The 17,013-nt window shown below is 40.9% G+C and overlaps 1 protein-coding gene across 1 annotated transcript; it reads right to left on the reverse strand.

The window, feature by feature from the left end:
- Positions 1-4,301: 4,301 nt before the first annotated feature.
- Positions 4,302-5,653, reverse strand: lbx1b (ladybird homeobox 1b; the record flags this gene model as incomplete). Its single annotated transcript, XM_083923120.1, has 2 exons — positions 5,286-5,653; positions 4,302-4,789 (listed from the first exon to the last, which is right to left on the reverse strand). Exons 1-2 carry the CDS (start codon positions 5,611-5,613, stop codon positions 4,302-4,304), a joined length of 816 nt encoding a protein of 271 aa, XP_083779246.1. The 5' UTR covers positions 5,614-5,653.
- Between the last annotated feature and the right edge of the window lie 11,360 nt (positions 5,654-17,013).

A 17,013-nucleotide genomic window follows, 5' to 3' on the forward strand; every position in this document is an offset into this window, starting at 1 on the left:
AGCTAAACTGGATGAACAATTTAGTCTGAATTTTAATCCAGTGGGCGTGCAGCAGCAGCAGCAGCAGCAGCAGCAGCAGTAGTGGTAGTAGTATAAATACGTGTATATTTACTGATTTCCCTGGTACATGTTTTCAAGCTACATCCCCCCAAAATCACATAGCCTGGATTATTTGAATGATCAACTAGAATTTGATTAATATGCAAATTTTTCAACAAACTGTTCCATTTGAGCCTTCAGCGCAGCCTAATTAATCAACAGTTAAAGGAAATTAATACATACATCAATTCTGTCAAGAACATGCTTAGTTCAATCGCCCGTAAAATTGAAGTTTGAAGTATTAACTGGCTCCACAGGAAGGCTATGATTAAAACTCTACAATTCAGCCAATCCAAGCAACTATAAAGTCATTTACAGATCTCCCTTTTTTGTACTTATTCATTAATGATAATAATAATAATAATAATAATAATAATAATAATAATAATAATAATAATAAACGAATAATAAATGAATAATAAATGAATAATAATAATAATAAAATTATAATAATAATATGTTGATGCATGATGATTCTGTTTTTCCTCTTATTTCTGAGAAGGAAAACATTAAAGTAATTAATTTGTTTTAAAGCTTGTCTTTAATGCTGTCACTCGACCACTGTCTCAAATATTAATTTACACTTTGCACCTGAAACTGTTTTCTGCAAGGTGCAAATAATAATGAAATAGAGAGAGAAGAAGTGAGTATAAAAAAGGAGGGAGGGGGGCTGGGGTGAAGAGAGAGAGAGGGCTGTACTATTGTTTCAGTAGGGACTCATGCATCAAACTTCAATTTTCCGGACGATTGAAGTAGTGATTTTTTCCATCTTGAAGTGAAATACTGAAATACACTTAAGACCTCCAGATTAATTACCACGAAGTGGTCCCACAGACTGTAGTATTACTTATCGCTGGGCCTGCCTGACAAGCCCTCATAAAATAAGCAAGTGGAATCCATAAACTTAGCCTGCCTTAACACTCTCTCCCTTCATAAATATGCTTGATTCAGAATAGGCTTCAGAAGACACACACACACACACACACACACACACACACACACACACACACACACACACACACACACACACACACACACACACACACACACACACACAGTGTTAAGGCTGGGCCATATGGAGAAAAATCAAATATCACAATATTTCTGACGTAGTACCGTAATATCGATATTGCGGCAATATTGTAGGGTTGGTGCACTCACAAAGTACACAATGAGATTTTTATAAATAATCATCAGTAATGTGGATATAATAAGTGGGGAAGGACAATTAATAGAACAGCTATGCAGTCTGGTGTGTTCATAAAATTACATCACTTAATGCGCTGTAATGCAACGTTTAAAGCAGGCAACACACATCATATTATGATTTTCAAAATCTAAGAGGATCTCTATTCTCATATAAATATATATATAATATTGATATATTACACAGCCCTACAGAGTGGTTAGACAAAGTTAGTTATGAGTTTTTAGGGGGGGGGGGGGGGTTAATTAACATGTTCACATTTGCAAGTTACAAAATAAATGAATTTCATTAAATGTATTTCTTCTTTGGAGGTACCTTTAAAATCAAGGGCTACCTTGAATTAAATAAACATTAATAAATGTGAATTAGAGCAAACACTTTACCTCCCTTTAGCATTAATAGGTGGTATATAAACTTATATTCAATTGTTTATAACATTATAAAGCAGATGTAAGCAGATATAAGGATATTTAAAGCAGTATTTGTATATGTTTATGTGTATATATTCAGTATTTGAAATATATTGTATACTACTGCCACTGTATTCTGTATATTTTCATTCATCATCTGATTATACAGGGGTTATATTATGGGGGTCCTTGGTATCCTTGTTGACACATTAATAAACACTTAAATCTGCTTACAGCTGCATTATAATGTGTTATGAGCCATTTATTAAACACTGCTTATAAATACTAAATAGGCGGATTAAAGTCTTACTGAATTTTTACTAGGACTAATTTGCCTACAGAGAATTTACAACAGCTTCAGTCATATTGAGTGCTTACAGGTCTATAAACGTATTCAGGATGTCCTGAATAAAAAAAAAAAGTAAAAAAAGCAAACACTAAACAAGTCACAAGAAGACAGCCCTACTTATCATTTCTTTGAACAAAGAGAGTTAGCCTTTTGAGTTCCTCTTCTGCCTCTTTCTCACATCACCATGTTTTCAGCTTCATTAAACTCCTTAAAGACAAAAGAAATAAAGAGGCAGAGAAAAAGAGAGATGAGAAGAAAACAAACAAAGGGCTCCCTAACCAGACTTTGGCATGAATGTCACAGCCTAAACTCTTTATGGCTCCCTACTTAACATTAAAAACACTTCCAACAAAATCCATTTCTTGTTTAGAAAACCTTCTTGGACAGAAGTCAAACATATTATTCCAGAGCTAAAAAGCGGAGAAAGACAAGCGGCTCACAAAAAGGGGCAGTTTCATTGTAATTCATTGACTTGTTCAAAACGCCAGGCGAAGAAAAGGGCTAGACATTAATAGCCGCAGATGCCCTCATGAAGGGAGAGTCTATGTAGGCATTATGGCCTTTGTTCGCACTCACTTAAACTGTTTAAAAGGAGGGTTAACTCAATCCATCAAATTGTCTGAAATTGTGAGGAAATTTCAAAAACCATATGGCCTCCAAACGTTTGCGTCCTTTTTGTGCGGTGGGACACACTTGTCTCAGTATTGCTGCCTGCGGGGGACCGGCCCTGCTCCTTTGTGGCTCGTCCCATCAGGGAACGCTGCTCATTTGTCCCCACTTTTCATGCTTTACGCTCAAAATTACGGCCCAGTCCCGCAGAACAAAAAAGGTCTATAAAAGGCCCGGAGAAACTGGCCCAAAACTTTGTGTTTTTGTGGCATCCTCGCCTTTTTTCCCCCGGCACCAGATTTGTGTTTCTCACATAAATTTTTGCCACGAATGGAGAAACACGTCTAAGGGTCAAGAAGCCACGATACGCATTTAGGATGTGAAAGGAGATGTGAGATTCCGGGCCACAAAATGTTTAGAGCATCCTAGTAGAAAAGGACACAAAGGGACAAAATAGTTCAGTATAATAACTCTAAATAGGCCGCTTTTGATACGCGTACACGTCCACATTTGGCAAGGAGAGCGTGTTTCTAGAAAAAAAAACCCACCCATGGCCTTTATAACCATAATTAAAAAAAATAAAACTAGATATTAATTCAAGAATTACAACATAAAAGATATATTGAGAAAAGCCATTTTATTCCCATAGTAGCCTATATACATTACAGTCTGTGCATTGGTTTTTCAAATAATGTCCTGATTTTAGAAAGGCACTTACAGGTGTACAAAACATAACAAATTTATAACTGTAAATCTATTGTATCCAAACAATAAATCTAAAAAGTAGCCTATAGCTGGTCAAAGATCACCGCAATATTCATTTTTTGTTACTCGTCGTCGCGTGAGCATTCCCATAAAACGCATAAACGTCCGAGTTTGCCTTTCCGATCATCATCATCATCATCATCATCATCATCATCGTCATCATCATCATCATCATCATGGACTGCTGCGTCGCGACGCCAAACAGGAACTGAAGTCAAGGGGGTCCAGTCAGATGACGAGAAGAAGAGCCGGCAGTGACAAAGTGACCCAATTGCGATTTGGCTCACAGAAAAACACAAAAACAATTAAATTAAACAACCAAAAAATTATAGTAAAGTAAAAAATAAATAGATAATGATCACAAATCAAATCATGCATTTACATGCAAAACATATGAAAAACTGGAGCACTTTCATTATGGTGTGTGAGGGTAGGCCTTATAGGACAAGCGATGAAACAGGTGTGTGCGTCTGTGTGAGTGTGTGTGAGTGTGTGTGTGTGTGTGTGTGTGTGTGCGCGCGCGCGCGCGTGTGTGTGTTTGTGTGCGCGCGCGTGTGTGTGTGTGTGTGTTGGCCTATAGTGTAAAAAAATAATAAGTTACTCATGTCCTTTTAGACCATATTGCTTTGATTGCAAAAGTAACAGTTTGCTAATGAATACATTGTAAAATACCACTGCATATTTCTTGTTCTGTGTTCATGCTTCACTATGAATAGGTCTATCTGTGCCGATATAAAAGTCATTACATTTTGGTACATGTTCTGAGATATGGTATACAATATAATCAGTAAGTTACAAGTCCTCGAGAGGATTTTTCTTAGTCTTTTAGTGTTTCTCGATCTTCCAGCCCCACGCTGCGCCATCAGTCATCCACATCAATCTCCACGTCCTCGTCCTCTGAGCACTCTTTACTAGTTGTGTGGTCTGAGAACGGAGACAGCGGCGAGTTACGCAGTTTCTGGGCGAGCTCGAGCTCCTGCTGGCCGCCCCGCGCGGGGGAATCGGGTCGCGGGTGGCCCAGTGTGCCGTTGGCGCATTTCTCCAGGTCCGCCAGCTTGGCGAGCTTGTCCAAAGGGACCTGGCCGACGGCCTTGGCCGACTCCACGTCGGCCTTCATCTCCTCCAGGTCCCGTTTTAGCTTGGCCCTCCGGTTCTGAAACCACGTGATGACCTGCGCGTTCGTCAGGCCCAGCTGCTGCGCGATCTGGTCCCGGTCTGCCGGGGACAGGTACTTCTGATACAGAAAGCGCTTCTCCAGCTCGTAGATTTGATGATTGGTGAACGCCGTCCGAGACTTCCGACGCTTCTTCGGGGTGCTTCTCTGACCAAACAGAGTCATCCCATCCCGGCCTGCAAAGGAGAGACAGAGGCCGAATGAAAAACCATCGAATCTCGCAGGTGCAGGGCTTCCCCATGCAGTGTGTGCTTAAACATGACCTTAACGCAAAAATAACAATCAGAGTGAAACAGTAAAACCTTTAGCTCCTATGGGAAGAGGTAATTACAAGAATATTACACAGACACCACAGGGAAATGAGCATCAGACACACGAGACCCTAATAATAAAGAAAAGCGGCGGCGATTTATTGCGTCCAGCCCAGCCCAGAAAATAAGCACGCCCTGGTTCGATAAGGAATATTTAGAGGAAAAATATGCATTCGTGGACAGAAAAAAAAAATTTAAACAAGCGCATTTAATCAATGTATTGCGTGACAGGTTGCACAATACAAGGTGCAACCAAATGCTTATTTTCTATCTGGTGCAGGCCATGGAACAAGATAACGATAATCATTTGGAATTCTTAAATGGTATATTTGAGGTGTATTTTGGGGGGGTAAGGATTTACCTTCCGCAGCCTGTAAAACGCTGACTTCCAGACCCTTGAAGGTCTTGCTGGCCAGCTCCTCTAGCGCGCAGAGCGGAGAGGTCTGGTTGAGGAGAGCCCGGCTGGACAGAGGGATGCTGGACGGACGGTGCTTCTCAGAGGACGAAATTAGATGAGCCGTGCCGCAAATTGTGTAACTTCGTTTCACCGACGGTTTGTTCAGGATGTCCTCGATGCTGAAGGGGGTCAGCGGCTTGTTGGAGTTGGCAGGAGGCGGCAAGTGGTCCAGCGGACTTCGCCTCCTGTTTTCCACTGCATCACATTTGGCCACTTCTTTGGATGTCATCATTGGTTGTGTGCAGAGTTTGTAAAAAGGGACTTGGTTGAAATATTCGGTGGTTAAAAACGAGCGACGCTATCGAGGGGGGAGAAAAAAAAGTCACATAACAGTTAGGAGGTTGAAGAAAAAAACAAAGACGCGGAGGAGAGGATGGAAAAAAAAAAAGAAATTCTTATTCCAAAATGGGATCTCTTCAAAGTGTCGATCCTCGGGAGCAGCAAGTCCGCAGGAGTGAGATGCCTCCCTGAAAATGGCGAGGTCCAAAGAGTTGACGATTACTAACAAGTTATCATTGATTGGTAGGTAATCAATTATCTCCAGTGGCACTTTCGCCCTCTTCCCTTTCACTCTTTGACTATGTTGCAGTCCAGTGCGGGGCTTTTTGCGACTGGGGGTGTCCCATTAATTAGGACGCATGGCTGGAAGGAGGAGGAGCCCGGCGGAATTATTATAATGCTTTGTGCTCTTATCATCTTTGGTCTAATTTAGTCGTGTGGTGAGACACCAGAATAGGTATATGGGGTAAATGAGGGGAAGCAGAGAGAGGGAGAGAGAGAGAGAGAGAGAAAGAGAGAGAGAGAAAGGGAGGGAGGGAGGGAGAGAGACACACACACAGATCACTATCCGTAGCCTATTTAAGCGTTTTTATGCGTAAAACTTTGGTTTTAGTTCAACAGGAGTTTCTGAGGCTTTTATTCAAAAGTATGTGGATTATCTGGATGTTTCCAAAAAAAGACAAGTCGACTCAGATGTTATGTTAGTTTGTCACAGATAGGCAGAAGGATATTTTTCCTCGACCCAAAGCGTGGATGATCCTTTGTTTTGTAAAGGTAATGTAGAGCTGGGCCATATATCAGCTCTGATGATACCTCCTCTGGGGCGGGAGAGAAGGAGCAGCATGCATCCCTCTCAGCAACGCCAAATCCGGGCCATAACTCAGGCGAAAGGGCTCCTTTTATATCATCCGAGAAATATTTCATCTCCTCTCAAATTTCCCCGCGTCCTCCAGGTTTGACATGATGCGTTTATTTTCGGTGCCGGGCTGAAGAATCGGCGACAGACTATTTGCATAAGAAAACGAGTTTACGCAGCAGGACAAAATATATGATTTCCCCCTTTATCCGAACAAAAAAAGCAATTAAATGCGGATGAAACGGAAACAATGGTAGTTTGTCATTTTGGGACATTTTAGTTTGTATTTGTATCTTTAGTCGCCGATCATTTTTATGGAAAATTGTAAGCATATACTAGCAATTGATCACATCATTATTGTTATCACTATTTTCACATTGTTGTCGTCGATGCTATTATGATAATACTGCTGTGGTTTTAGAATACGGCATGAATTTACCGTAATAATGAATGTCAATTTATGTTTTCAGTCAACATTGCAGCTTCACATCAAAATAATCAACAGAGTAATGATGATGATGATGATGATGATGATGAGATAAGATAAGGACATAGCTAATGCATGGTCGTGATATTTGTAATTACCTTTGTTAGTTTGCTTTATTATTATAATATATTATTGGATTCAAACATTAGATGACTGTATTAAATCAGTATCCATACGTTTGGCCATTTATCTGTAACATTATATACAAGCTTCCTGTAGTCATGAGACATGCAGGGCTGCAACTTAACGAAAAAGAGACGTTTTATTTTGCGCGCATTTTTGTTGAACGACAGAAACAATGACCTTCATTTCAAACACAGTTTCATTTATTTGTTCGTTTTTCAATATGAAAAAAGAGAAGAAAGAGATGTTTGGCTGTCACTTTGCAAATGGCTCCTGGAGTTATGTGTCCAGTTGAACTTTATCAGGTTGTGAAAGCAGCAGCCAGGCAGTTTATATTTCTGCTGGTGGGGGGTGAGATCTGATTTCAGACTTAACTGTTCTTTGGATGGTGTGTTGAAATATAACCAACTTCTGAACACGTTTCGCTCACATTAACCAGGTGTTTCTCTTCAGGAGGTTCCCACTTATTTGCACAAAACCATTAAAAAAAGGACAACATTAAATATAAAAAGAAAAAGATCACAAAAATGATGATATGTGGCAAGCCGAACAAAAAATGATGCTTTTAAAATATTATTTCATTAATGCATTAAGTAGTATCTGCGAGATCCAAACTAAATAAAGCTGTATGAAAAACCTGAAAGGATAATAATAATAGTTTTCAAAATATTTTTATTATTATTATCATTATCATTATCATTATCATTATCATTATTATTATTATTATTATCATTATTATTATTAATTAACACTAGTATACCTAACTGAATCCAACAAACAGTCCTTGCTTTTCATCGTACAGACACATTTATACGACAATAAATCATTAAAAAAAATAATTTAACAAATGAGTGCCAACGTTATATATTAGATTATGCTCTGCCAAATATTAACCAACATTATAGTTTGGTTAATAATAACCAAACTATAAAATGCATTAAATGGCACACAGGTTGATCCATTGTGGGATCATAAATTGGTAAAATTGATCTTTTGTTTCTCAATTTACATTAAATGTGCATGTGCGTTTCCAGCCAGCTGATCTGTGATGGACCCTCAGTGCCTGTTTATTAAAGACAGATATTTGTAGTGGTGTGCCATCATCTCTGTGTCTGTCTTGCCAAGGTCAACGACACGGCCTTCCTCTCAGCTCTCCTTTAGCCACAGAACTTAATCTCTTAAGCTACTAGACTGTGCAGGGGACGTTTCCTGGCAGGAGACAGGGCAAACCACATTACTGGAAAATAACTCTGTGATACACTGTTCACTCACATACTGACGCCTTCTGGTGTCTACTGGTGTTTTTTTTTCTTTGGTGGTTTAGGTTTTGATGGATTAGTAATAAAAAAAAAACAAAATCTCCAGTTAACCATAATCCAGCAGTATTAGTGTAGAATATTTTTACAACTCTCCCGTAATCTGCCACTTAAATGCATTTACAGAACACAAGCCCCTTTTTTCTTCCCAACCAGGTGTTGATTTAGGCCTTCCACACTGCGGTCTGTTAGCTTAAAGTGCCACCCTACAATATGTGTTAGTGACCTCTGCAAAAGGAGACACAGCATTCACTGCAGGCTTTAGACTGCGATTAGACAGCTGCAGGGGAAACTATCTACATTGTTGCCATTTTGTGAGACCCCAAAGATGGGTGTCATGTCTCTCCTCTCCCAAAGGCCTGCCTGTTATCTCACATGACACCAGATATAGATACGGAGAGGGAGAGATAGCCTGGCTCGGATGTGTCTCTCAGTTTAAAACATGTACTGTATAAATCACACGTCATTACCAGAGGTCACCGGCTGAGCTGTGCCATTGGATGGTTTCATCGCGAGAGGCCAGTCTGGTTGGAGGAGAGTGGATTTATCTAGCAGTGGGATCTCTGGAGAGGCAGCCATATTTTATGTGACTAGAGATGTAATAACAGGCCTCTGACAAATCCCTGACGGCCTGGCTTCTCCTGCCTCACAGTGTGGTGCCAGTGCAGCTCATAAGCAGCACTATTATCACTGTGATGCACGTGCGGACTGCGCTTACAAGCGTTTTTTTTTTCTCCAGGGTCGGGAGCTCTTTGCTTTGACTTTCACAAGGGTCTTGTTAAAGGGTTAGATCAATCAAATTATAATAAATAATTCTCTCCTTTACCTCTGGTGGTATCTCGCCATGCAATCGTTGGTTTTATGTGCCCAAATATTCACCTCTGAGACCCCAGATTCACATCCAGATTTTTATTGGCTCAAGACCATAATTACATGGTTTGGAATACAAACAACACATGCAATACAATAATGCCAAAATAATGGCACCCAGCGGGGTTTAGGTGCAACAAAAAATACTTTAAAGCAAGAATATGTGACTTTTTGAAAGAACACATTCTTCTCCTTACAAATAAAAGCAATAACTCACACCCTTGCTCAATTACAATTTTTTGCTGCCTACAGCCTCACTAGCTTACGGTGGCTAATGCTAGCTAACTTCAGATGGATATTTAGTGATATTGTTTGGTCAATTTGTGTTTTTATGACTCTTCTCTTCGAGTGCTACGGTTACAAAACCTTTAGCATTCATCATCAGCTCATAATTGCCAATTAGCTTAAATACAGATGCACGGTTTAAATAGCTAGTACAAAGCAAAAGTCACAGTAAAAACTGGTCAGAGTGAGATCAGGGTCTTTGGACAGACATGTTGCTTCTGAAAAAGTTAAATGTTATTTTTTTAATATTTTTAGCACCACAAACAACATGTCACTAATCTCAGTTGTACTAAGGAAGATACAGAAAGACATCCTTAAAGGATTAAACCCAAAATATCTGCATGGTAGGATATCTCTATAGGTGGAAGAAGTATTTAGAAATTGAGAACAATATTCCATTACAATGAAAAAGTCAAGTTTTACATTGAACATCTGACTTAACTAAAAGAAAAAAGTAAATCTGTGGGTAGTTTTTCTATAAAGAATGTGTAATCTGCAAAGTGACTTTACAGTAGCAACTGCAGCTTCTAAATGTAGTGGAGTAAGAAGTGTGATATTTCCCTATGAAATATAGTGGAGGTATAAAGCAGAAGGAAATAGAAAAACTACTAGTTGAGTGGATATACTTAGTCACTCTTCAACATTCAACAATAAATTCATTTTTGGGTGAACTAACCCTTTCAAACTGAAAGATCACCTCCACTCTGCCTCTTACCAAACTAAAAAGAAACGATTGTCTTTCGTGAGGTTTGTTTGTATAAAAAAAATAAAGAAAAGCTTGACTGCACTGCTAAAGCTTCCACCTCCATACAAATTGCAAAAATAAATAAAAGACACAGTGGAACACAACAGTCAATAAATTAGCATGTCATGACATGATCCCCGTGCAAGGAAAAGCAAAAACAGGTGCACAGTCTCCCAAGAAATACAAGAAGTGCAGAGGTCTCCCCATGGGGAGTGCAGAGTTACTCTCTCCTGAAAGGAAACTTTTCATGGGTCTCTGACTGAAGTAATACAAACAAAATCACACTGTTTTGAACATTATAAAGAACCACTCAATTAATAGTTTCATACCAATGTTTTAATGATAAGAGGGTGCCAACATTGTTTTTCTTCTTATGATGACAACAAAACCTGCAGCTGAACCTCATGTGTTTCCTGTGTCTTACCTCGTGGAGCATTTGCTCCTCTCACACTCTTCTGCCAGCCAGTAACAGACTGTCTGCACGCCCCTGATCATACTGGTGTGGTTTGGGGCCTGTACACTTGTTGTTGGCGCAGCCTGAACAAGCAATTCCTAATTTACAGAAAACACATTTTGAAACAGCACATATGTGGCCTCCGGATACGAGTCTGTGCCACGGCAATTTCGACCATTAACCCATCTCTCAGAACACCTCGTTTTGACTCATCCTTTCACAATCTGCAGGAGTCACTTCCACATGCTCTCAGTGAACACATCTCCCGTTGCTTCTCTACGTTCACAGGCTGCTGATGAATCCCTCCTCTGCGCTATGAATGTCATAGCGCAGCACTAGATAGTGCTTCATTTCAATGTTCTTCCTTTCTCATCTACACTTCACCATAAAGCACAGTAAGCAGTGATGCTGAAGGATTGTGTTATTTGGGATGGCCAGGGTGGAAAAGATTATTCACCGCCTTTGGTAATAAAAACTGCCAGAGGAGAACTGGGGAGAATTATGACAGCAATCCTTTAGTTTTTTGTTTGTGGAGGCTGTTTTTTTTTCATGCAAAGAGGATAAAGAGACCTTGAGGTGAAAAACAGCATAAAATCAAATTTGTCACACTCAGAAGTATAAACACTAGCTGCATTTCGGTTGATTACTTGTATGTAAAATTATAGATCAAACTGGATTGTATTACTTATTACTTACTGTTTGTTGCAGGCTGCAATTATCCGCTCAACATTTTCTAATCTGTAATCTATCAGAGATATCCGTTTAAGCTTAAAGGTCCCATATTGTAAAAAGTGAGTTTTCCATTTCTTTATTAATTATAAAGCAGGTAGTGTTTATACAGTGAACGTATCAAAACACTCAATCCACAGAGAAATGCACACAGCCTGTATTCAGAAACTGTGCCTTTAAACGAGCCGTCAGGACTTCTGTACGGTTGTGATGTCACAACTATACTTAATATTCAGTAAGTAGTATGTGCTGCTACAGTGCTATTAAAGTCATTCCCCAGCTGCAATGACGGTGCCGAGACGCCGAGAGTGCAGATGCTTAAGAACTGGAAATGTTGACCAATCAGAGCAGACTGACTTTTTTCTGGAGGGGGTCTTAAAGAGACAGGCGCTAAAACAGAGCCTTTCAGACAGAGGGTGAATACAGGTTTATTCACACATACAGCATGAGAAAAATAACGTGTTTTTTGAACATTGAAGCATGAACATATGTTCTAGTAGAAACAAAAATACAAGTATGAACCTGAAATGAACAAAGTATGGGACCTTTAATCATTTAGGGCAACTGTGCGGAGGTATGTTTAATATCTGCTTTTTTGAATCACAGCTTAATAATTCAAACATGTGTTTAAAATAAGTTAAGACCACCAGGCCACTCTAATTACATGAAGTGGGTTTGGTTTGTGTTAATTCAATGCCCACAGGGGCTTTTCCAATATGGCCGCATGGGAACAAATGCTGACAGGTCAGCTGTTCTCTCTGTGGGGAGAGGAATGTCTCCTTTTCTCCTCCTCATTCCCTCTTCTTCATTCTCTCCATCCTTTGTCAATTATTTCCTCCCTTTTCTTTTTTTTCTCTCACTCTTCTTTCTGTCAGGTCTCTCCGCCCAATACTCACACACATGCACACAAACATTGTCTTTGAGAGATGGCCTCTGTCTTTCAATTAGCCTGCAATGGCCCTCTTACAAGGCTGGCGTCTGGCGAGTTAGGCCCGCAGCAGATGCTGCTGTGGATTGGCCGTTCATCTGCAGCCTGCAGACTGTATTGAATAGTCATTAGGGTGGAGCTGACTATTCATGACAGAAGAAGTGGCTTTGTGTGGGAGGAGATGCTACTACATCACGTTATCTTTATTCTCTTGTTCTCTCCGGGGTTTCCACAGTGTCGAAAGTAGGAGGCCCTGACGAGGAGGATAAACAGATAATAAATGGTGACTCCTTGGCAGTCATCTTAAGTGTTTTAAGTGTTAAGTTGTTGTGGTTTGTTGTATAATTTTGATCAGAGATAGAGAGGAGAAAGCAGCGAAGGAAAGAATGAAAGAGACAGACAGCTACAGAGAACCCCCCAGTGGGCAGAAGAGTCACGAGCCGGTCTGTTGCATTTGTGTATGATTTGTCGACTCTCAGTGGGTCTGTTCATGAAGCACCTGGCAACCCTGCACAGAGGAATATGGTAGCTGCCATGACCATACCCCAACACACACACAACCATATGCCCCCATTGTCATTCCAATAAGCTCGGACAACATTCACTTTCCCCTCCTTTCAGCCAACGCTATCAATGGAAACCCCATGTGGAGGGGCCCGGGTCAAGAGGAAGACTCACTACAAAGTGGCCGCTGACATACAGAGAGGCACAAGCACAGACACACACACACACACACACACACACACACACACACACACACACACACACACAAAAAAAAAAATTCTGTCTCCCTCTGCCCCTCCCCTCCTGAACCCCCGTAGGCTGGACTGAGGAAATGTGAATTAGCTTCATCAATGCAGAGGTTAACATTGCGCAAAGACGATGTTGACCTCTCGTTGTATTCTTGGTTTGATGTCTTTCTTAGGGCCAAATGCTTATGAATAAAAATGGCAAGGGGAGAGGTTGACAAAGGGATTTGTCTGACTAATGCCAAGGGAAAACCCCTCAGGGAAAGCCTGGTTAAGCCCAACACCAATGAATCCCCCCTGCAGTATTATCAATCATGGAGTGGCTCACACAGCGCTGTTATTGTTTTTGCCATAATTGTGTCAGAATAGCTTCCATTTGTCTCTAATGAAAAGTGTCTGCATTCATCATGCTAATGCAGTGACAACATTAATATCACAAGTGGCAGCATATAGCGCCTTCCTAAACATTTAAAATGTGCCAGAAACACGTGCTGCCTTCTTGTGCCTGTGTGATGATAAATCATATCATTTCACTTTAATGTAAACTTTAAAGTGGTACTTCGCCAAAATTACAAAATACACATTTTTTCACTTAAAGCTGGCAGCTAGCCACACAGACAGTTTGGGTTTTATTTGTCCAGGTTTTGAGATACATGAGAGGTTTCTGCTGCCAGAGAGCGAGGACCTTTAATTGTAAAGATCACAGCATGGGAAATTGCATTCAAAAATTCAACAGCAGCCTTAATTTCAAGAAACCGTGTCTCTGTTGCTCTACTAATCAACTAAACTGTCGTCAGGGAGTAGGGACTTGTCATAGGGACTATTTCTTGGTTCGAGGTCTGTGGATGATCCCGAACAACTGAGAAATTGTTTCTGAAAAGACACATTAATGTGGAAAATGTTAATTGTAATTTTTCAATGCTTAAGCACAACAAACTTAATTCCACACACACATTTAAAACCTGGACAAATAAAATCATCTGCATGAATATTTAGTTTTTTTGTAATTTGGGCGAACCAACTCTTCAAACAAGGGGATGTTATACTAAAAAAAAAAAATCGTAATAGTGTGAAACCACAGATTAATTCAGCATTTGCCACGACAGATTTAACAGAATCAGCACTAATTTTACAACCAATTTAAAAAGCATTAGATGGCATCCTCCATAAAAGCGTTGACGATAATAATAACCATTGGTAAGAACATAAACAACAGAAAACCTGGGGCAAGAAGGGTGAGGCGGGTTCTCAACCTTTAACCTTGATATAATTGAAAAACATGTCCGTGTTGGTTGGTTACACAAGAATTCAAAGTGTTTTTTGTGACACTAAAATATATTTAGAAAAATCGACCGATGAACATGCAGAACCGAGAGCACGTTTCACAATCAAGAACCCCTTTTTGTGACTTTTTGTGTGTGTGACTGTAGATGCAGGTGCTCATCTTTGTGTGCAAACAAATTAAAGACTGCACACTCCCACACACACTCACACATTATATGCTCCACAGGGCCCAGGCTTGTCTTTATGAGTTTATTAAAAGCGTCTTGTTTTGTATCATGCTCTCCTAGCAAAGAACCATATACCCAATATATCACACTGTTATTGTGGGTAATTAAGTCCAAAACTTGGTGTTATACAGTGCCCGTTGTGCATAAGCAAAATTGACCATTTTAATTGCAAAGGAAATATTTGCTTGCACTTTATCTAGCGTGAAAGATAATATTACTCTTCTTAATACTGAAGGAGGAGGAGGATCCGGAGAAGATAGCACGGGCATTCATTATACTAACAGTCCCCTTTAAAAATGAATGATAATGAGACACAACTGCTATTTACTTTGCTTTAATGCTGTGGCAAGTAGCAAGCATGACCCCCCCCCCCTCCTTCTTGCAAATGCCCCGCTGCTGCCCAAAGCTTTTTAAATCTTCAGACTTGTTACACTGCAAAATACAACATTGCATTAAAAATGTAAGAGGTATGAGAGGAGCCCAGACAAATTCACCTTGTGATGATTATCTTGCTAATAAGTGCAGCAAAGCATCTGCTTCTACTGCTGCTGTCTGCCATGCACCCTCACTCTTTTTTTATCATTATTATTATGGAGGGAAAAATACATCCTCATCTATCAATCATGATTATGAATCTCACATCCTTTCTCCTCCGCTCTTTTTCTGTCCCTGTCTTCGTCTCACCATGCAGTATTTCTCACGGGCGAGCCCAATAACCTGCTTCTCTCTCTCTCTCTCTCTCTCTCTCTCTCTCCAACAGACGAGTGTGGCCTGAAGGAAGAGGGCTGCCATTCATCCAGATCTGCGCCTGTTCCTGCCGTTTAAACCCGAGCAGGCTCGACTAATGCCCCTGCCTCACTTCTCCGCCACGCTGCTGCTTTATAGGCTTTGTTCGAGGCAGCTCCTTTATTTCCCCCTTTCCCCCTTTTTCTTATTTTTCACTTCTTAATTCCACCCTCCTCGCCCTGATGTCTTTGTTTCTGTCCTCTCATCACCTACTTCCACCTCTTCTTTCTCCCCCCTGCTCTTGTGCTTTCTTTTACCTCTTTTACCCCACATTTTGCTTTCTCCATCTCCTTCTCTTCCTTTAAAAAAAAAAAAGGGGGGGGGGGGGGTGAGGAGAAGTCGGTGGCGTTGAGCCGAGGAGGACACACTCCACTTAGATAAATATCCCCATCGCTCTGAGCAGAGCCAGGGAGATTTATTCATCCGCCGAGCTGGCAGAAAATTGACTTGTTTCATGGGGGCAGGCTAGTGACGCATCGCCATGAGAGGCAAAGAGACAGGAGGGAGGGAGGGAAGGAGAGATAAAGAATGATAAAGAGAGAAGGCACACGGAGAGAGAGAGAGAGAACACGGCAGAAAGAAAAGAGGGTGAAAAAGGGGAGAAAGAGTAAAGCGGTTGAGGGAGTGGGGAAGGAGAAAAACGATAAAGAGCGATGAGAGAGAGTGATGTCCCTCCCCTTGTACCAGAGGATAAAGCCAGTGGGGTGGTGAAACAGTGATGAGGGAAATGGTACAGCTGACATTTATATAAGAGGATATTGATGAAGCAGAGACAATAGCAGACTCAATCCACTCCTCCTCTTCCTCTTTTGCCTCCTTTCTCTTGTTTACTACTTTTCACTCTTCCTCTACTTGTCTTTTCTCCTCTGTCTCCTTCTACTCTCTCTGTCTTTGGACTGACAAAGCGTCGTTATTGGCCACTACATCCTCATTGAGAGAGAAGGGCCACAACCTTGGGTGACTTAAGACTACAGCCACCAATGCATCACAGTGATAATCTCTTATTTTCTCCCTCCCGCTGCACACACACACACACACACACACACACACACACACACACACACACACACACACACACACACACACACACACACACACACACACACACACACACACACACACACACACACACTCTACAGCATGCAGCAGCATCGTCCCTCAACAGAAAAACTACAGTGTTTCCGTGTTTCATATCGCGTCCATGCTAACACAGCAAATAGAGAGGAGACAAATGCTGCCTCCCCTCGGCTTTTCTGAAGAGGTGTAGTGAGTGTGTGTGTGTGTGTGTGTGTGTGTGTGTGTGTGTGTGTTTGTGTGTGTGCACGTGTGTGCATGTGTGTATGAGTGTATTTGTGTGAGCACACTTTGTATGTGTGTTTGTGTGTGTGTCTGTAAGTGCGTATGTGTTCTGGGAGCGATGGGGCGTGGAGGATTTCTGCTTGTATCAGCACCTGGGCTGCACTGAGAGAGAGGTATACAGGGGAGAAAGATGGGGGAACTGGGAGTCTGTGTGA

This window comes from Echiichthys vipera (genome assembly GCF_963691815.1).
Source record: "Echiichthys vipera genome assembly, chromosome: 2".
Classification (NCBI taxonomy): domain Eukaryota; kingdom Metazoa; phylum Chordata; class Actinopteri; order Perciformes; family Trachinidae; genus Echiichthys; species Echiichthys vipera.